Source organism: Podarcis tiliguerta, assembly GCF_965153285.1.
Source record: "Podarcis tiliguerta genome assembly, chromosome: 8".
Taxonomy (NCBI): domain Eukaryota; kingdom Metazoa; phylum Chordata; class Lepidosauria; order Squamata; family Lacertidae; genus Podarcis; species Podarcis tiliguerta.
This window is the reverse complement of record NC_139541.1, coordinates 21,319,549-21,341,997: the sequence shown is the minus strand read 5'-3', so window position 1 is coordinate 21,341,997 and position 22,449 is coordinate 21,319,549. Positions and strand designations below refer to the sequence as shown.

At 48.2% G+C, this 22,449-nt stretch overlaps 1 protein-coding gene across 1 annotated transcript in view; it reads right to left on the bottom strand.

The window, feature by feature from the left end:
* The window catches only part of ARHGEF16 (Rho guanine nucleotide exchange factor 16), a 36,337-nt gene extending 18,282 nt beyond the window's left edge, over nucleotides 1–18,055 (bottom strand). The window contains exons 1-4 of the mRNA XM_083452132.1: nucleotides 17,785–18,055; nucleotides 10,373–10,964; nucleotides 3,678–3,729; nucleotides 2,302–2,477 (exon numbers count right to left, since the gene is read on the bottom strand). Coding sequence (XP_083308258.1) covers nucleotides 2,302–2,477; nucleotides 3,678–3,729; nucleotides 10,373–10,936 — 792 coding nt within the window. The 5' untranslated portion in view covers nucleotides 10,937–10,964; nucleotides 17,785–18,055. The remainder of the gene's footprint in view (nucleotides 1–2,301; nucleotides 2,478–3,677; nucleotides 3,730–10,372; nucleotides 10,965–17,784) is intronic.
* Between the last annotated feature and the right edge of the window lie 4,394 nt (nucleotides 18,056–22,449).

Below are 22,449 nucleotides of genomic sequence, written 5' to 3'. Positions count from 1 at the left end.
ATGCCCATTTTTATGTTAAGAACTCATTTTATGATGATGATGATGATGATGATGATGAAGAAGAAGAATCCATCTTTTGTTTTTAGAGCATGGGAAAAAAGTTACAGGAATGAAACTACGAAATATTTCCCATGAAGACAAAACAAATCTGCCCCTCTTCATTGCCACTACATATTATCCCAGAGCTAAGTCATTCACACTGAACAAGCCAGATTGATTTTCCCATTTTTGTTATTTATTTATATAACAATAAAAAATCTCTAACCCAGGGGTGGGGAACATCAGGCTTAGGGGCTGAATGTGGCCCTCTAGGCAGCTCCATCTGGCCCTTGGAACTCCCCAGGCCACATCCCTAGTTGGCCTTGCTTCACCCTCTCCTTAGGCGTTTTTGCCTGGCTGGAATGTGCCCTTGAACTCTGATCATGCTTCTTGCTCAGCTGGATGGAGGAGGGAGACTGGTTATGTGTAGAAATCAGCCTACTCTACAAAGGTAAAATTTGCATTGGTTGCTCCTTCCATTTTAGCCTCTGGCCCCACCCACCATATGGCTCCCAGGGCATTGTTCAGAAGGCTATGTGGCCCTCAGGCTGAAAAAGCTCCCCCTACTTTTACTGCTTTAAATAAAACAATGCAACGTATTCCTTCCAAAATGCCAATTATATCAAATGTTAAAAACAAGCCAACATAGAATATAATCAAAATACAAATAAAATCAGAAAAGTTAAAACATATATAATCAAAGTACATGTTAGAGAAATGCGTGCCTGAGGAGGCTAGAAAGGGTTTGGTAGGTGCAGAAAACAATACAGCCTAATAATAATGGGCAGGGAGTCCTGGTGCCACACTAATGGGTCGATTCCTTGCAAATGCAGAACAAACATTACGTGGCGCTTGTAGAGTTACTAGGGAGCTCCTTGCTCAGGGAGTTTCCACTCTCGCCTGCAACGCCCCCAGACAAAGCTTGAAAAGAAAAGGGGAAAAACATCAGAGCTGCATTTCAGCAAACTCCTGCCAGGTGAAGCAGATGAACTTTGGAACCATCTCAGGAGGAAATGTTTAGTTGTTGTTTTTTTTAAAAAGTGGAGGAGGACAATACCAGGTCAGATAAGAAAAGGCAGGTGAGCCTCAGGGGCAAAGCCACTCCTTCAGGCCACATCATCCCAACTGAATGTTGCACCATCCATTTCTCCAAGGCAATTCTGTCTGCTGCAGGAGAACTTCTACTGAGAGTCCCACAGTAGCCAAAACACACATGTCAAAAAGGGTGCGGGAGACAGGTGTGCAAATATTGACTGAGGCAGAAGAAATCCACCTGAAGTACATTCCTGGAACACAGGACGCTCCCTAATCCAGAGTTAGAACACTGCAGTGGCTCTCCAGGATTTCAGACAGGGATCTCACCCAACCTGACCTGGAGATGCTGGGGACTGAACCCAGGACCTTCTGCATACCACTAAGTTATGACTCCTGCTGCTCCACTTCTGAGAATTCAGTGTTGGTGTGTACCAGTATAGCAGTCTGCGGCTTGAGCACATATAGTTCCCACATCAAACTGCCCATGTGCCGAGGCCATCAGTCAAGGAAGGGGGCAAACCAGCAAGAGGGTCTTTCCCAGTTGTAGTACTCTCTCCCCAACAAGTCTTGCCTGGCATCCACACTGCTATATTTTCAGTATTAGGGAAGGAACCCAGAGACCCACTGTCAAAAAGAACTCATTTGAGGGAGAGGCAACTCATATATGAACCTGCCTGGTCTCCCTACATCGTTTACACTGTATTTATATTGAGTGGGCTATGTTGCAAAGGTCCGTATACTTAAAGCTATGGTTTTCCCAGCAGTGATGTATGGAAGTGAGAGCTGGACCATAAAGAAGGCTGATCGCCGAAGAATTGATGCTTTTGAATTATGGTGCTGGAGGAGACTCTTGAGAGTCCCATGGACTGCAAGAAGATCAAACCTATCCATTCTGAAGGAAATCAGCCCTGAGTGCTCACTGGAAGGACAGATCCTGAAGCTGAGGCTCCAATACTTTGGCCATCTCATGAGAAGAGAAGACTCCCTGGAAAAGACCTTGATGTTGTACAAAATCGTCAATGACCAGTTACTGCATTTCTTCCTTGCTGTGCCTTTATCTGCTCTACAGCTGCCATCATCATATGTGGCATCATGTGCAGGGCAGGTGGGCATGTTCTGGCCAAAATGGAGCAACTGGGAAGGCCTACTGAGCCTGATTCAAGGAGGTTTCCAGCTGCTGTTCTGAAAGACGGGATCCCTCACCCTCTAGCGATCTCCCTTTCCTACCTCTGGCAGCTGGCTCCAGGTCATGTGAGCAGGCCGGTAGTTCTTCACCACAATGGTGGAGGAATCTGTGGCAGGGGGTTCCTCAGGGATGGTTTCCACCTCTAGGAGGTCGTCATCTGACTCGTGGCTGATGGAGTTGAGACCTTTCTCGCGAATCTCTTGATACAGGCGGGGATCTGGGATAGAGAAGTGGGGCGGATCAGCGATGCTGAGAAACCTCGGGTAACTCTTTGCTCCCCAAAGACACACGTTTTCCCAACCTATGTGCTAATGCTATGGAAGCACATTACCAATAGGAATCTTATATACCAGGAGGGGATGATGTGGGGCCCTCTAGACGTTCCTCAACAACATCTCCCACCATCTCTCACCATTTGGGGCTAATGGGAGCTGGGAGTCCCAAAACATCTGTGGATTTCACAGTACACTGGCTGCCCCTGCTATGCAGTAATAGTGAACTCGTTCTTCTGCATTGATATCTTTTATGAAGCAAGCATCAGAAGGATTTGGGGGAAACAAGGTTTGCTCAAGTATATTAAACAATATATTTTAGGGGGAAGAAAACTTTCAAGGGGAATCCGAGTCTCAGCTATGCAGGCAGAAGGCCCCCGGTTCCATCCGCAGCATCTCTGGGTAGGTCTGGGGATGTCCCTTGCCTAAAACCCCAAAGAGGTACTGCCAGTCAATGTAACTAATTCTGAGCTGGGTGGAACAGGGGTTTGAATCAGGAAAATGCAGCTACCCATGTTAACAAGCTAAAGGTGTATGTGTGTGTGAGAGAGAGGAAAAAGAGCAAAAATAGCCCAAACAACACGAGAATGGACCCTGGAAGGCTGTCTGACTGAATGGGGGGATGGAATGGAGTATCCTGGAAGAGGTTTCAACTGCCTGGCACCCTTAACACAATCACTCCACACTGCAACATTTTGTTGCAGCTTCCACTTTTAATTCCCACCAAGAACTCACATGTTCCTAGGCATGGTGAGTCCTTAGCAGCAGAAAACAACTACCCGAGCGAGGGGGTTGCAGACAACTAAGTTTTACTCAGGGTAGACCTGTTGAATTTAATGGACCCTAGTTAGCAATTCATTTCAGCAGTCCATTCATTTCAATGGGTTTACTCTGAGTAGGGGGCTAGCACAAGACACAGCCCTGAGGATCCCTAGCTGTACTGATGTAAGAGTAGCCAGGTTGCTACTTCCTGTTGCCAAAAATTTGGGCACCTTGGGGTTGACTGCCTGTGTGAAACTGCTCCCATAGGAACCAAGTCTTATTTTAAGAAGTCCTGTTATGGAATGGATGCAAAGGGAAGATTCCCAGGATCAATCCAAAGTCTGACTAGGGGTGCCCTGGAATATCCCGGTCCATCTACTCACCATCTTTGAAGGAACCTCCATGCCGATTCATACGCTTCCGACCAAAGGTTCTCTGTCAAACAGAGAGAGAAAATGAGAGGGGGGCGATCATAAGCAGCTATACAGACACAACATGTAAAAATAAAATAAAATCATATTGCAGACAGTGGTGGCTGGTGCCCATTTGTACTGGTGGGCTGGAAGGCAGGGAGACTAACAGCAGGTGGCGCTAGAGCCAATAACAGACATGCGGAGCCCACTAATTCTAGTTTTGTTCCCATCCTCTTCCTCCCTCCTGAGAGAGAGAGAGAGGAAACAAACCTATTGTATTATTATTATTATTATTATTATTATTATTATTATTGGTTTACTCAATTTATATACCATGCTTTTTTCAAAATATCCCAGGGTAAAGAGGAAAGTTTTTGCCTCGTTTCTAAAGACATGCAATGATGCTGCCAGATGAGCCTTTCTGGGGAGAGCGCTCCACAGTACAAAGGTAAAGTCTACTCTCACCCCACCCACCATTTCCATACGGCCCCCAGAAGGCTGCCCGGGAGGGACTGCGGCCCTCAATCTGAAAAAAAAGTTCCCTGCCCCAAAGCACTATGAAATACTAGACATTAGCACTGACTGAACCTTGCCAATCATCATTCAACGTTTCTGAGCAGAGATTGGAAGGCCATCAGCCACGTATGATCTCGTTGAGATTCCTGCATTGCACGGGGTTGGACTAGATGACCCTTGGTCCCAACTCTACAGTTCTGTGATCTTGCTCCGTTTGTTTGAACAACTCTTGCTTGTTCAGGACTCCCAGAGTCTGAGCAAGCAACTGAGAGCCAAGCTCCTTCGTAGATTCAGCTGCTGCTGAATTCCCCCCACGTGTTTCTCCGCCCCACGGCCGGCTCAGACCTATGGACAAACAACGTCCTAAGAGGATCATCCAGATTTGAGCCGAGGGAAACAATTGCCAGCCAGAGAATTATGTTGCAACGGCAGTTATGTACGCGGTCAAATTTGCAGACCCAGTTTGAAAACAAAAGCAACCACTTCAAAAAACAAGGCGTTTCTCTGGATAAATACCGGGCGGCATTTTACAATGCAAGAAGAAGGCGCAGAGTCCAGAGAGGAAAGGGGTCTGCGACAAACAAACATCACAAAGGTTTGGGTTCAGCATTAAGGAGTTTCTAGCCTAGGCTTGCAGTCTAATAGAGGTGGAACATAGGAAGCTATGAGGAACGGCTAAGGGAGCTGGGTATGTTTAGCCTGGACAAGAGGAGGTTAAGGGGTGATATGATAGCCATGTTCAAATATATAAAAGGATGTCACATAGAGGGGGGAGAAAGGTTGTTTTCTGCTGCTTCAGAGAAGCGGACACAAAGCAATGGATCCAAACTACAAGAAAGAAGATTCCACCTAAACATTAGGAAGAACTTCCTGACAGTAAGAGCTGTTCGACAGTGGAATTTGCTGCCAAGGAGTGTGGTGGAGTCTCCTTCTTTGGAGGTCTTTAAGCAGAGGCTTGACAACCATATGTCAGGAGTGCTCTGATGGTGTTTCCTGCTTGGCAGGGGGTTGGACTCGATGGCCCTTGTGGTCTCTTCCAAATCTATGATTCTATGATTCTATGATTCTAAGCTGCTGTCTGCAGAGTCAGACCACTGGCCCAGTTCTGCCAGCTCTCCAGCATTTCAGAAAGAGAGCCTTTCCCAGCCCTTCCTAGAGATGCTGGGGACTGAATTGGGGATATTCTGCATGCAAGAAACATGCTCTGCCATGTTGAGTGGGCCATAAATAGAACAGCAGCAGCAGCAGCAATGGAATAAGACACCCCTATTTTCGTCAGAGAAATGTTGCACAGTACGCAACCCTTAGGAGGAAGCGACACAACCAAGGCCTTTCCCACAGGGCCACAACCTCTTGGTCAATGTGTGTCTTTCACACACACCTTGCCACTTTGGTGTGTGATCTTCTTTGCCTTATTTCAGTTTCACTTTCTCAACGTGTGGGATGGGGGTGGGGGAATCCAAGTTCCAAAGTGACTCAAGCTTTTGTTTAGTTTTCCAGGGACCTTTGCCCCCAACAGCCCTAACATTATCACTGCAGCAGCTCCCCATACTAAACTCCCACCCACCTTGGGTCTTGTTGCAACACGTAGCCGATGATCAACTCTCAGGTGTTGAGAGCTGTCGGGATTCAAACCTTGGTCTACTTGCTGCTGCCTCTTGTGGTGAGAGACAGAACAGCAGCTGCAGCACCTACCTACCAACCTAGGCCAGAGGTGGTGAACATCAGGCCCAGGGCGTGAAAGTGGTCCTCCAAGCCTCTCTCTCTCTCTGATCTTCGGGAGTACCCCCAGAACTCACATTCCAAGCCCTACTTTGCACCCTCAGATGGATTGCCACCACCTCTTCTACATCGTGGACATTCCTGGCTGGGTGCAAGAGGTAAATCTCAAGGGAGCAGAAAGGGCCAGGCAGTATATGCATCTTTTGGTGTTGCTGACATGCATGTGAGCATGACACAACTACAAGCGCCGGTGCCAGCTCATCCCCCAGGACATTCCAGGATCATTTCAGAAGCCAGGATGACAGTACTCTCACCTGGAGTACTGTGTCCAGTTCTGGGCACCACAGTTCAAGAAGGACACTGAAAAACTGGAACGTGTCCAGAGGAGGGCAACCAAAATGGTCAAAGGCCTGGAAACGATGCCTTATGAGGAACGGCTAAGGGAGCTGGGCATGTTTAGCCTGGAGAAGAGGAGGTTAAGGGGTGATATGATAGCCATGTTCAAATATATAAAAGGATGTCACATAGAGGAGGGAGAAAGGTTGTTTTCTGCTGCTCCAGAGAAGCGGACACGGAGCAATGGATCCAAACTACAAGAAAGAAGATTCCACCTAAACATTAGGAAGAACTTCCTGACAGTAAGAGCTGTTCGACAGTGGAATTTGCTGCCAGGGAGTGTGGTGGAGTCGCCTTCTTTGGAGGTCTTTAAGCGGAGGCTTGACAACCATATGACAGGAGTGCTCTGATGGTGCTTCCTGCTTGGCAGGGGGTTGGACTCGATGGCCCTTGTGGTCTCTTCCAACTCTATGATTCTATGACTTCTGTACAGTCATACCTCGTGTTGTGTTTGCTTCATGATACGTTTTTTCAGGTTGCGTCCCGCAGCGACCCGGAAGTAGCAGAAAGGGTTACTTCCGGGTTTCGCCGCTTGCGCATGCGTGCAAAATGACGTCACGCACATGCGCAGATGTGGCGAATCGCAACCCGTGCAAGCGCAGATGCGGGTTGAGTTCTGCTCATGTTGCAAACGGGACTCCGGAACGGATCCCGTTCGCAACCAGAAGTACCACTGTAATTCTGGGAATATCCTGGGCAAACAGGGGTGGTTGGAGGGTGTGCCATACTGGGGGTCCCAGTTCACCAAACATAGAGCAAGGGTTGCTAACATGATGCCCTCCAGAGGTCGTTGGGACTCCTGGCTCTTAACAGCTCCTACTACATCTGTTTGTTGTTTGTTTGTTTGTTTCAAGTATTATATACCCTTTTCCCAAGTGCAGGACCCAAAGTGATTCGCAGCATACATCAAAACAGATTCAGATACAAATGCACAATACATTTAAATAGTAATTAACAGTTAAATACACGACCCTATTTAAACAACAGCCAGCACTGAAAACCATTTAAAAGCACAACACACATATCCAAAACAAAAACAAAAATGTACAACCCTCCCTTCAGAAGACCCTGCCACAACAGTCAGTTACTGGCCAAAGACATGTCTGAACAAAGAAAGTATTTGCTTTCTCCTGAAAGGAAAGCAGAAAGGAGACTGGACTAGCCCCCTGTAGAAGGGAGTTTCACTATCTGGGAGCAGCCACCAAGAAGTCCTTGTCTCATGCCTCCCCAGAAGATTTCAAAGGCTGGGCAGGCTTATATAAGGAGGTAGGCGCACACCGGGTCATAACCAACACTGTGAATTGCACTGAAGCCAGCACTTTCCATTGGGAAAAAAATCACAAATTGGCCACCCTTGCGACCATTTTCTGATTCAGGCCACATCTGCTGCTTGTGGTTCTTCAAAAATCTAAGTGGAGCGCATGAACTCTGCCATATATCCATGGCAAGGTTCCCCTCTCCTTCCAAGTTTCCAGGAGAGAAAAGCCCAGTTGCGTGGACTCTTGCACTGAAAGCATCCATCCCTGTGCTTCACCCTCCCCTTTCCAATTCACTCCAAATCTCCCTGGAAAAGTTGATAGAAACCCCAAAGTCATCTTCAAATAGAGAGCGTGATTAACTCCCCAGTTCCCTAGAATCTATCAAAGGCAGCACCAGATCCTGCATTCAGACAGCAGACTGATTTGCTCACTTCTGGAACGGACAGAGTTAACTTGTTTTGTTTTAAAATTCAAGTTTGAGCTCTGACCCTCCGCTGGCCAGGCCTCAGCTAATCAGGGCAGTAATTCAGGCCAGCTGCGGCCAAACTGGAGCTCTGCATGCATTTGTCCAATCCGGAATAAAAGCATTTGGGGCGAGGATGCAAGCTTTAACAGTTTAGAAACAAACCCACCATTGCTTCAGCAGCTCACAATACAATTTCATGGTGTGGGATCCTAGAGTTGGAAGGGACCTCCCTTCCCTAAGGGTCTTATCTTCCAAGCACCTGCAGTGCAGGGATCTCAGCGAATCCTGAGTACTTTTCGGGTTTCAGAATCCAAAAAGTAATAGGGAAGTAATAGTGCCACTGTATTCTGCTCTGGTCAGACCTCACCTGGAGTACTGTGTCCAATTCTGGGCAACACAGTTCAAGAAGGACACTGACAAACTGGAACGTGTCCAGAGGAGGGCAACCAAAATGGTCAAAGGCCTGGAAACGATGCCTTATGAGGAACGGCTAAGGGAGCTGGGCATGTTTAGCCTGGAGAAGAGGAGGTTAAGGGGTGATATGATAGCCATGTTCAAATATATAAAAGGATGTCACATAGAGGAGGGAGAAAGGTTGTTTTCTGCGGCTCCAGAGAAGCTGACACGGAGCAATGGATCCAAACTACAAGAAAGAAGATTCCACCTAAACATTAGGAAGAACTTCCTGACAGTAAGAGCTGTTCGACAGTGGAATTTGCTGCCAAGGAGTGTGGTGGAGTCTCCTTCTTTGGAGGTCTTTAAGCAGAGGCTTGACAACCATATGTCAGGAGTGCTCTGATGGTGTTTTCTGCTTGGCAGGGGGTTGGACTCGATGGCCCTTGTGGTCTCTTCCAACTCTATGATTCTATTCTATTCTATTCTATTCTATTCTATTCTATTCTATTCTATTCTATTCTTTCCTGAGGTAGGGTGGAAGGCACTACGGGGCTTTTGGCATGTCCACCTGAAACACCCCTGAAGTCTCAAGCATCTTCTGGGTGGAATCCACCCAACTCTACTCCAGTTCCGGACTGGGACAAATCAGCTGCTGAAATGCTCGTAACCCCATTAAAACAGGGGTAGCCATGCCCAAGAAGGAAGCATCAGCAGGCTACTACTTCTGCCACCCTGACTGTGGGCCATGCTGGCTATGGACTGATGGAAATTAAGAGTCCAACAACAACTGAAGATACACTGCCAGATTCCCTGCTAAATGAGAGCCAGCAGGATGGAGTGATTAGAGCAGTCATCTCCAACCTGCGGCCCTCCAGATGTTTTGGCCTACAACTCCCATGATCCCTGGCTAACAGGACCAGTGGTCAGGGATGATGGGGATTGTAGTCCAAAACATCTGGACGGCCGAAGGTTGGGGATGTCTGGATTAGAGTATCGGACAAGGAGAGACCAGGGTTCGATTCCTGCCTCCTCAGCCATGAAGCTCACTGGGTGACCTTGGGCCAGTCACTCCCTCTTGGCCTAACCCACCTCACAGGGTTGTGGTGGAGATTAAAAGAGCAGGCCACCTGCTTCAGCAGGTGCTTGAGTTGCAAAACAATGAAGCTTAGAGCAATGGAGTGCAATGGAGAACTTAAGAAACAGCAATGGAATACTAGCTCCGCCTAAGGAATGGTGGAGAACAGCAGCAACCAACAAAAGGTGGACATAATACAGTACAAGGACAGGAAGAAACATGTGTTAATGCGAATGGAAGTTGCTAAAACTGCAGCTGCGGTATAGGTAAAGGTAAAGGGACCCCTGACCATTAGGTCCAGTCGTGGCCGACTCTGGGGTTGTGGCGCTCATCTCACTTTATTGGTTGAGGGAGCCAGCGTACAGCTTCCGGGTCATGGGGCCAGCATGACTAAGCCGCTTCTGGCGAACCAGAGCAGCGCATGGAAACACCATTTACCTTCCCGTTGGAGCGGTACCTATTTATCTACTTGCACTTTGACGTGCTTTCGAACTGCTAGGTTGGCAGGAGCAGGGACCAAGCAACGGGAGCTCACCCCATCGCAGGGATTCGAACTGCCGACCTTCTGATCAGCAAGTCCTAGGCTCTGTGGTTTAACCAACAGCGCCACCTGCGTCCCTTTTATTGGGTCATTGTAACTGAAAACTAATAAAAAAATGATTACGCATAAAAGAGCGGGCCACCTTGAGATCCATCCATGGAGAAAAAAGGTGGAATAGACATGCAATAAATAACAACAACAGTGGATTATATACCACTGTGCCCTCTAGAATAGCCTAGAATTATACAGTGGCAGTACAAAGTAAATAGTACAGTGGCAGTACAAAGGACCTACCTTCTGCCTTCCAGGGCTACGGGCTCCTTGGCCATTGGTTTCTTCACACAGTGGCTTCAGGCCGCCCCCAATGAACTTGGATGGCTCTGCGGGCTCGCCGTTCCCCAGGCCCTTCATGGCAGCCCGGTACGACATGCTGCGGAGGTTGCGCTTGAGCGTCCCTCCGTCCAGCTCCGCTTCCTCCAGGTCGTCGAACGAAATGCTGGGGGCCGACATGCGTTTGGGGTCCATTCGGGCGGCTTCCTTGCTCAAGATGGCCGCCGAGAAGCTCTGGTGACGAGAGGGGACCTTGGGCTTGGGGCCCTCCGCCAGGCCCTTGGGGATGAGCTGCTGGGTGCCCACCTTAAGGGCAACTGGGCTTTGGGTGCTAAGGACGATCCGGCGGGGCCCAGTGGGTGATGGGGAGCGCTCGGCCAAGAACGCAGAGCTGTCCAGTGGGCCCAAGGAGCTGCGCTTGCTGTGTGGGGAGACATTGTTGGCGCTGAGGCGCAAATCCGAGCTGACCTGGTGCTCCAGCAGAACGGCCTTGTCTCCCAAGGAGCCGGTCGAATGGCGCTGAGACATGGCGCCGGCGTCTGCAGATTTGTGGGGCCTGGAGAAAGGAAGAGAGAGCATCAGGGATGCAGTTTCCCAGCACAGGAAGCAAGCAAAATATGGGAGTCTCTAGGGATCTGAATCTGCCAAAGCCATGACATAATAAACATGTGCAGACCATTTGGGTGGTTTCATTCAGAATCCCTGAGGAAAATATATTTCTTAGTCATTTTGGAGTAGGTAGTAACACTTAAAGGAAAAAATTGTTTTAAAATACAGTGGTACCTCGGATGTCAAACATTATCCGTTCCGGAAGGATGTTCGACTTCCAAAAAGTTCGATTTCCGAGGCATGGCTTCTGATTGGCTCTTGACACCGGAAGAGCCAATCGGAAGCTGCTTGTCTGCCATGTCGGATATTCGGCTTCCAAAAAACGTTGGGAAACCGGATCATTTACTTCTGGGTTTTCGACGTTCGGGAGCCGAAATGTTCAGCAAAGGAGATGATCAAAAACTGAAGTTTGACTGTACCAGGGTATTGTCTTATGATATTCTCAGTTGGAGCTAAAGTTACTAAGCATTGCAAATAGTAACATTATTCCACAGGCGGAATTTTTTTGCCCTGCAGTTGAAAATGAATACAGTGGTACCTCGGGTTACATACACTTCAGGCTACATACGCTTCAGGTTACAGACTCTACCCAGAAATAGTGCTTCAGGTTAAGAACTTTGCTTCAGGATGAGAACAGAAATCGTGCTCCAGTGGCGCAGCGGCAGCAGGAAGCCCCACTAGCTAAAGTGGTGCTTCAGGTTAAGAACAGTTTCAGGTTAAGAACAGACCTCCGGAACAAATTAAGTACTTAACCCGAGGTACCACTGTATTTTTGTTTGTTTGTTCTGTAATCTAACATCATGTGTGAGTTAATTTTTCAACAATAACTACGCCCCAGACTTAACTATGCCAGAAATCCTTATTTACCGCATTTTTTGTTCCTATAGGGCGCACCGGCCCATAGGACGCACCTCGGGTTTTTTTTGGGGGGGGAATGAATAAAAAAAATTATTCCCCCCCCCAGCCGCGGCTGCAGCCCCAAGCCTTGTGCACACCTGCCCGAAGCATGGGGAGCCCTCCGGAGGGTGCCCCGTGCTTCAGGCTGCAGGTTGCCACCCCAAGCCTCGCGCGCCCGGCGGGAGGTCTCGCCGGGTGCGCAAGGCTTGCGGATAGCTTCCTGAAGCCTGAAGAGCTAGAGGCATCGGTGCGCACCCCCCCCTTCACTCTCCAGGCTTCAGCGAAAGCCTGCATTCGCCCCATAGGACGCACACACATTTCCCCTTCATTTTTGGAGGGGGAAAAGTGCGTCCTATGGGGCAAAAAATACAGTAATCTGTCTAAATATTTCCTTTTCTTGTGACAACCATAAGAAGGCAATCTGTCACGTACAATCTAGTTGAGATTTCTGCATTGCAGGAGACTGAACTAGATGACACAGGGGGCACTTCCAAGTCTACAGTTGTATGTTTCTATGAATAAATATACTCAATTCTTTCCAAGCCATCTTCCATTTGGCCCACCCCACATCACCAAGAGAGGAACCCGCATAAATTCTTGCTTTCTTCTTAAATTAATTTCTAGGAACAACATCTCCCCAAAAGTTGCTGCTGAGTGACATTCCTACAGTAAGTGGAAATATGTACCTTTATGGGGTGTTTTTTTCTTTAACAGCACTATCATTTGGGTGGTTAATAGGTCATAAAATCATCTGTGCATAGTGCCACATAAATATTAGCAAAGCATAGTATTAAATCTTTGCTGAGGATAATTTCATAGGCACCTTGTTGCTTATTCATTCACATCGAAGCGGTCAATTTCATAACAAGACTGTGTTCTAAAAAGTTAAATATAGAGGCCGCAGAACTCTTTCAGCTTGCAAAGACTAGGGGGAAAAAAAGGCTGTCCAACCTGTTGGATTAGTTTTCAAACTGATTTCCAACTTCCAGTTTTCTATAGCGGGTTGGGGCACAAAAAGGTATTCTTAATTCAACTGTCTCTGTAAAAAGGCGGGGATCTCCTCTTCCAGATACCTTGCATGCAACTCCTGGTTTAAAGATATTTGGGGATCCCAGGACAGCGTTGTTTTCATGCTGGCTAGGATGCAGTAAGTTTCCCCTTCGTTCCTACTTCCTTTGGAAGGATTCTAGAAATGTACAAGCATGCTACAACAACACTATTTATATCCCTCCAAGGGGACGCAGGTGGCGCTGTGGGTTAAACCACAGAGCCTAGGACTTGCCGATCAGAAAGTCGGCGGTTCGAATCCCTGTGACGGGGTGAGCTCCCGTTGCTCAGTCCCTGCTCCTGCCAACCTAGCAGTTCGAAAGCACATCAAAGTGCAAGTAGATAAATAGGTAGCACTCCAGCAGGAAGGTAAACAGTGTTTCCATGTGCTGCTCTGGTTCGCCAGAAGCGGCTTAGTCATCCTGGCCACATGACCCGGAAGCTGTACGCCGGGTCCCTCGGCCAATAAAGCGAGATGAGCGCCGCAACCCCAGAGTCGGCCACGACTGGACCTAATGGTCAGGGGTCCCTTTACCTTTACCTTTAAGGAGATCAAGATGCAGTGCATGGTCCTCCTTGCCCCCACTTTATCCTCACAACAGCCCTGTGAGGTAGGTTAGGCTGAGAGATGTTGACTGGCACAAGATAATCAGGGAAATTCATGACTACTAGGCACAATGGCTGTGTCCTGCCTCCACTGTTGGAGGCGGAATGTCTCTGAATGGCAGCTGCTGGGCATCAAGTAAAAAGAGAGCAGCCATGCTTCAGTTCTGCTTGTAGCCTTCCCTGGGCAGCATCTGGGCAGCCTATGTGGGGACAAGATGCTGGGCTTGATTGATCACTGGCTTGATCAAGCAGCCAGGCTCTTCTTAACAGCTGAGTGGGCAATTTGAACCCTGGTCTCCATGGTCTGATGCTCTAGTTGCTACACCTAGAAACCATAGACCCCTGATTATTTAATATGAATGAGGGCATTCAAAGGAGGAAATAATGGATGCAAGAAACGTAGGAGCTGGTTTTGCGCCTAATTCACAAATCTCACTCATCGCTGTTCCTGAAATGCGCCATTGAAAATTGTTCTCCAAGAATAGCCACAATTGGATTTTCACACATATCATAGCACAGATTTTAATCAGGCTGATCCACCTTTCCATGCCTGCAGGCAGGTGAGTTTGGGAAAGCAGGCACCAGGGGTAGCAGAGGTTGGATTCTTAAGGGCTCTATAGATAAAACAAAGTATGCTACCTTTAACTCCTAGGAGGAATGATGATGATGATGATGAAGAAGAAGCTATGAACTGCAGCTATTTGGTGCAATGCCTGGAAATTTCTTTATTTACAACCCGCACCTGTTGAGACATGTTATCTAGGGTGCAAGGTAGATTGCATTATTTACTCCACCAGCATTCCTTCCAACCCTGAAGGAGCAGGAACACCCTTTGATTTCTCGGTTGGCAGGTTGGGGCATGGCTGGAACAGGCAGCAACAGAGAACACACAAGTTAAGAAAACAAAAAGCAGAGAGAGTCAAATTTGGGAAACCCTGGACTAGATGATCCTCAGGGTCTCTTCCAACTCCATGATTCTATGATGTCAAGGCCAAGATCGGGATATGGATAAGGTGGGCAAATGCAAAAAAGAGGAACAGGGTGGGGTGGGCCCCTGCATCTAATAGTTATGTAGAAGAACAAATCAGCTCTAGGTAACAAGGTACACCTGCAGAAACTCCATCTTCTGCCCAACTATTAAAGACACAGGAGGCCTCTGTCCTCTACATTTCCTATCTGACCCTAAAGGTAAAGGGACCCCTGACCATTAGGTCCAGTCGTGGATGACCCTGGGGCTGTGGTGCTCATCTCACTTTATTGGCCGAGGGAGCCGGCGTACAGCTTCCGGGTCATGTGGCCAGCATGACTAAGGTTCTTCTGGCAAACCATAGCAGCTCACGGAAATGCCGTTTAACTTCCTGTCAGAGCAGTACCTATTTATCTACTTGCACTTTGATGTGCTTCCGAACTGCTAGGTTGGCAGGAGCAGGGACCGAGCAACGGAAGCTCACCCCGTCGCAGGGATTCGAACCGCCGACCTTCTGATCGGCAAGCCCTAGGCTCAGTGGTTTAACCCACAGCGCCACCCACGTCCCATCTGACCCTAGTTGCACATAACTTCAACAGTGGTGGTGGGGACACACAGAGCGATGCTGGCACAATTAGCTTCCTCAATGAGAGCTAGTGCCACGTGCCGGCTGAACACACAAGCGGGAATGTTCCTGGTTCAAATTTCTCATTTGCTATGAACCTGCTGGCAGTTCTGTTAGTATTATTATTTTTCCCGAGGATCATACTGTTGACTCCTCCTCCTGCAGGGCTGTCATTAAAAAATTACTTAAGTCATGTATACAAAGGTCTTATATTCTAAGTGCTCCACTGTGCTGATTATAACAATTTATCTTGTTGGATTTCCAAGTACTAGGCTGCAGTCAAAAGCACAGGAGCCAGGTTGGGAAAATAACATGCAGGCAAAACTGGCTAGCATCAACTCCTGAGGCAGGATGTAATAAATAAAAAGGGAATCAGAGAATCATAAAATTGTAGAGACGAAGGGACCCAAAGGACCATGCAATGCAGGAATCACAGCTAGCCATACAGGACTAGCAGTCAGGTGTGATTCAATAACCACTTTCAGATGAAAATTAAAGCCTGGTTCTATGGGTAGTGCATCTGCTTTGGATGAAGAGAGTAACAGGTCCAATTCCCACCATCTCCAGACAGGACTGAAAATGTTCCCTTTCTGAAACCCTGAAGAGCTGCTGCCAGTTAGTGCAGACAATACTGACCTAGCTGGATCAATGGTCTGAGTGACTGAGGATAAGGCCTATCGTTCTCTCCCAGGACACTTTCAGATTCACCAGTTCCAGGTGTGATTCTATCATGTGCCAGCAAATTAGAGTTGCACCATTCAAGTTAATTTGGCTCTCTCAACAAACCTGCTTCCCTGCAAAATTTGGACTTTTCATGGTAAGAGAAGAGAGGTGGAAATGCACCAGAAAGTGTGAAATAGCACTGGGCTTGACTCAATGTCATATAACCTCCTTGCAAAAGAAACAGAATGAGTACTCAACAAATAGCCATTGCTATCTAACCTCCCCACAAATTTTGTGCAAAGGAATCAGGATGGATGCTCATTAAATAGGTCACCTGGAAATAATCAGCTTTCAGGAAGGAGGTAAACTTTAGGGTTATAGCTCCTATCCAATGTTAGCCCTACTCACTGTAGATCCATTGAAATTAATGGACATAGCTAACTTAGGTCCATTGATTTCAGTGAGTCTGCTCCAAGTAGGACCAACCTTGAACACAACCAGATATGACTAGTTTCACTTTCAAGCCCTTCCGTGAACCCGGGAGAATGCCAGCAAGCCTAAACAGCTTGTAAGCTTTTCATTAGTCAACCCGTTTCCAGCCAAAGCACTTTAAATATTGAAAAGCTTGATCCTAACAGTGCCCACCCCCAGCAGTGCCCTCCCCCCAGCAGTGTCCATGGATTTCAATCAGATTCCTTTGTTTGAGACCTTGGTTTCCCCAAACTATTCTCTGAAGGCTGACCCTATCCAGGTTCACTCTTAAATCAGTCTGACTTAATTTACTCCCAAATATGCCTAGGTGACAGAGAGGCAGCATGGTGCTAGACATTTTTACTTGGGAGTAAGTATTCACTGGGCCTGCACAGGATTGCACCATGGGCACCTGCAATCCTTTGGGGCGGGGGCGGGGAGAGAAACAGAACACCTAAAGCGAGAGGGGATAATTACACACACACACAGAGAGAGAGAGAGAGAGAGAGAGAGAGAGTAGCGTCTACATATTTTGCTTTATTTCACGGATTCTACAAATTTACTATTTGTTTCTATTTGGGATATCTGGGATGGGGGGGGGGAAGGGAAGGGGAACAGTTACGCCCTCCACCCACCGTGCAGTGGATACACATGGATTACACGCAGGAAAGCTACACTCGTCAATTACTAAATAAAATATTACAATCGTCTATTATGCTTTCTCGAGTAAATCCGATTGCACTCAGCTGGGTCATCCCGCACAAGAAGCCCGCCCCCTCCACGCCACACGCGAGCCACAATCCAGTGTGGACTCAAGACTCAGGTGTAAGTTCCACTTCGACGATGCACCGCTTACGTCAGAGCAAAAGGTGCCTGTTGCAATTTTCCAGCCAATCTCCTTTTAACCCTTTGTACGCCGCGCGCCACGCATGCGATCCTCGGGCCGTCTTCCGCAAAAGGAAGTCCTCTTATCAACAACAAGGGCCTGTATCCTGCGGGATCCCTGCTCAGAGTAGACCCGCTGAAATTAGAAGATCCAGGCCGGGAAAAGGATCGGACCCCTGCTAGCCAAGATTTCGCCCTCCAGGATTTGCAAAGGGTCGGAGTCGATGACCCTCTGGTGCGCCCCAACTCTACAATTCACTGATTTGTTCCCTTCGTGCAGAATGCATCATGCGAAGCAGCTTTGCTTTATTAACTGCTGGGACGCCCTTTTCTAAGCGGGATACATACGACCCGCGGAGGTGACTGCCTGAACGCCCACGATTTGAAACGGAGCCACGCAACTCCAAATCACAGCTCCCCATAATCAAGGCGCGCGGGGAGGGGGGGGGAGAGATGCGAGGAGCCTCCCTCCCAGTAAGGAAGCAAGTGGGCAAACTATGCCTTGTCCTCCTTTGGCCAGCGAGCTAACTTTCCCACGCGCTCACAAACACACACCCAAAACAAACCCCCGCGCGCTAATGCGCGCCTTTCTCCAAACGCGCTCACCTTCTTTACGTCTCCATTGGGGCTCCGTCTCCAGCGTCAACGGGGCGCCATCGTCCTCGGCCTCGGACAAGAAAGAAAAGAAAAGAAAAGCACAGGTGTCGCCTGAGAAGGGGGGCTCCACCCTCCGAGGAGGAGCCTGAGATCGAAGTGCACCTGGGCAAGCCCTCCCACTTGGCTCTGTTTCTCCAGCTGGGGCGCAAGAGCCGACCGCTCTCTCCTGCAGCCAGCCTGCCTTGCCCTTCGGGGCTTGGGCGTCCCAAAGACTTCCTCTGAACTTCCTTTAACTCTTCCAGGCCGGGCAGATTCCCACGCAGGCGTCAAGTTACAAAAGGTTCAACCCCCTGCCCGATTAACCAGCAAAACGCAACGCTGGGAGTTGGCAATTAAAATAATAATTATAATAATAAATTGTTATGGCGTGGGCTTTCGTGGGTCTAGACTCTCCTGATACTGTTGCAAAGGGTTTTAATGGGCTTAAAATGTTTTCAAATCAATGTTAATTCTTGTGTTTTTTACAGTGTCCTAACCTGCATAGGGACGCGGGTGGCACTGTGGGTTAAACTACAGAGCCTAGGACTTGCCGATCAGAAGGTCGGCAGTTCGAATCCCCGCAACGGGGTGAGCTCCCGTTGCTCAGTCCCTGCTCCTGCCAACCTAGCAGTTCAAAAGCACATCAAAGTGCAAGTAGATAAATAGGTACCGCTCTGGTGGGAAGGTAAACGGTGTTTCCGTGTGCTGCTCTGGTTTGCCAGAAGCGGCTTAGTCATCCTGGTCACATGTCCTGGAAGCTGTACGCCGGCTCCTTCGGCCAATAAAGCGAGATGAGTGCCACAACCCCAGAGTCAGCCATGACTGGACCTAATGGTCAGGGGTCCCTTAACCTGCATAGCTTCGCCTCCGAACGTTTGCCTTATACCGAGTCTATCTAGCTCAGTATTGTTAATGTCCTCACTGACTAGCAGCAGCTCTCCAAGATTTCAGAGCCCCATGCCATCTTTTGCATATTATTTATTTATTTTTCATCCTTCACCATTAGGCCCCATGGTGGGTTGCAACCATTTAAAATTCAGAATTAAAAAGAGTTAAAACAGGTTACCCATCCTAGGAATAGGGTGGGTCCTGAAAAACACACATCACAAGGGTCAAAATGCAAAGGTAAAGAGGTGTGTCTTCAGCGTTCACGAAAAGCTGCATAGTAAATAAACCAGATGGTTATTTGAGTTTATGGCAGAGGTGAGATTCAAACCCAGAACTTCAGGATCCACAGCTATGCCTTTTAGCGAGCAGGCTGCTCCAGAGGCTAGCAGAGGTGGGCAGGCCATCAGCCATTCATAAAACACAGTGTTCATTCATAAAGCAGTAACATAAATCTCCATTGCTACATTTTGGGTGTATATTTCAGCAGTTGAATATACAAGTTTATGGCCATACTATAGTGTAGTGCTTATGTGACTGTGAATAAAAGGTGGCTGGGCTCATTGTCTTGGGGTTTGGGGGGGGGGGAAGAGGTGACAAAACTGATTTCCAATAAGTGCCGCCCCCTTTATTTCCATAACAAGTCCTTGAGTCTGTACTCTGAATGGTGACACCAGGGACCTAGAAGGTGCAGGGCTTGGCAGTCCAACCCCTGCACAGTCTCATCAGGGCTGACCTTAAGGCAATTGGGCCAAATTGGGCCCCGCAGGCCGCTCCTAAGGGGGCCCCTGCACCAGGGCAATCTAGATGGATTTTATTTATATCTATAAGATTTTACAGAATTTGGCTGTGAACTGGGGCCCTATATAAAAAAATTCAAGTTGTGCCCCACTGCTTCAAATTGGGCCCCACTGGCTAGCCCTGATTCTAATAGTTGCTGGGCCTGAGTTGCCCTACTCTTGCATGAAGTCTTGGGTTTACAATTTTGGGAGAGGGGAGACTGCGGCACTGGGGAGGAGGCAGACTGGCGAGGCCCCCTAGACTTAGAGCCCCGAGTTGCCCTGCCCTTGCATGAAGTCTTGGGTTTGCAATTTTGGGAGAGGGGAGACTGCCTGCTGGGGAGCAGAAGGCTGGTGGGCCCCCCTAGATTTAGAGGCCCTAGGCTTCAGCCTACTTAGCCTATACATAAATCCGGCACTGCTGCTCAGAGTAAACCCACTGCAATTAATGGACCTAAATTAGTAGTGCCCTTTATTTATTTGAACAGTGCATTACCCCTCTCTTTGAAGAACTTCCTTCCCAGAGCAGTGTAGTTAAAAGCAACTGAACTCTGCCTGACAAGAAGAGTGCAACTAAGCAATAAGGGGACCGCTGACCATTAGGTCCAGTCGTGGATGACTCTGGGGTTGCTGCGCTCATCTCGCTTTACTGGCCGAGGGAGCCAGCGTTTGTCCACAGACAGTTTTTCTGGGTTGTGTGGCCAGCATGACTAAGCCACTTCTGGTGAAACCAGAGCAGCGGACAGAAACACCATTTACCTTCCCGCCAGAGTGGTTCCTATTTATCTACTTGCACTTTGACGTACTTTCGAATTGCTAGGTTGGCAGGAGCAGGGACCGAGCAACCGGAGCTCACTATGTTGCGGGGATTCGAACCGCCAACCTTCTGATCAGCAAGCCCTAGGCTCTGTGGTTTAACCCACAGCGCCACTCACATCCCAACTAAGCAATACACCAGCATAAAAAGTGCACAGCAAGAATTAAATTAGATTTATCATTCTGATCATTAATTATTTAGAAAACATTAAAAACCCAACAAGAGCAAAGATTTAAAAAACCAACCAAAATTTAAAAGTAGAAATAAAACAGAGTATGGTAACTTAGGGTATCTAAGGCTTTTGATACTAGTTTGGGGGAATTGCAGGTGGAGAGATATGCTGTTGGGCTCAGGTCCTGCTTGCCAGGTGCATCTAGTTGGTAACTGGGAGAACAGGCTGTTGCACCCAGTGGTCCCTTGGCCTGATTCAGCAGAGCTCTTCTTACACTCTTATGGAAAGGAAAATGCCATTGGGAGTTCAAATCACAGAACTCTTAACATTGCATGAAATTTGGGGCCCCGTGCATCAGACAGCTTGGAAACGAGGCTGCAGCTCGCCCTCTGCTGGGTGATGCTGCTCATTGCCTTGAATACACTTGCAACTTACATGCATTTAACTCGTGGGCATTCATCTTTACAAACTTGACAATTAAAATAAATAAATTGAAAGGGTTCAGAAAGGGGTGGGGAGGTGTCGGGGGGGGGGAGAGAACTATGCCAATCCCACTCGCCATTGCGCCCAATGTGTTTTGACTATATAGTGGTACCTCAGGTTACAGACGCTTCAGGTTACAGACGCTTCAGGTTACAGACTCCACTAACCCAGAAATAGTACCTCGGGTTAAGAACTTTGCTTCAGGATGAGAACAGAAATTGTGCTCTGGTGGCACGGCAGCAGTGGGAGGCCCCATTAGCTAAAGTGGTGCTTCAGGTTAAGAACCATTTCAGGTTAAAAACGGACCTCTGGAACAAATTAAGTTCTTAACCCGAGGTACCACTGTACTCAGTTTTGGTTTTAGACATGATCCCTGGAACGGAACTCCTGCGTAAATTGCAGGCATACTGTACTGTATTGAGAGGCAGCAATTTGGGTGATGGGAGAGCCTGCAAACATTTGCAGTCACAATTAGCAGCATGCTGCAAATGCAATCGCTGCCTAAGTGGTGCTTTGGCACCCGGACACACAGCTAGTGCTTATGCATATAAAGGTATCCATCCTCATCCTCTCCTTTCAGTTTTTCAAGAGCTACAAAGTTCTGCAAAAAGTGTTTGTTTGTTTTTCCAAGTGGGAGTTAAATGTGGAACTCACTGCAGCAATCTAAGTACGAGTGCCCCCGGGAAATGCAGTTTCCCCAGGGTGCATGCCACCTGTTTCCCAGGTAGAGGAGTCCAGCGATGAGGAGAGATTCCAAATCCTAGAACTGCTTCCCTTCAGGTACCCACTCACAGAGCATTTTGGTACCTGCTGCCGTTGTAAGTATGATATAACCAGGGCTTCCTTCACAGTCATAGACTATTAAACAATATATAGGTAAAGGTAAAGGGACCCCTGACCATTAGGTCCAGTTGCGGACGACTCCGGGGTTGCAGCGCTCATCTCGCTTTATTGGCCAAGGGAGCCGGCGTACAGCTTCCGGATCATGTGACCAGCATGACTAAACTGCTTCTGGCGAACCAGAGCAGTGCACGGAAACGCTGTTTACCTTCCCTCCAGAGCAGTACCTATTTATCTACTTGCACTTTGATGTGCTTTCAAACTGCTAGGTTGGCAGGAGCAGGAATCGAGCAATGGGAGCTCACCCCATCACGGGGATTTGAATCACCAACCTTCTGATCAGCAAGTCCTAGGCTCTGTGGTTTAACCCACAGCACCACCCACGTCCCAAACAATATATAATGGTGGCAAAAAGAAAGGTTGTCCCAACTGTACAGAGAACAGATCCCCCCCCCCCAATGCAAAAACCAAGGACCCAGACTCAGTGCCCAGTACAGTGGTACCTTTGGTTGCGAATGGGATCCTTTCCGGAGGCCCATTCGCAACATGAAAAGAGCACAACCTGCAGCAGCACGTCTGCACACGTGCAGGTTGTGATTCACTCCTTCTGCGCATGTGCATGACAGCATTTTGCGCTTCTGCGCATGCGTGAGTGGCGA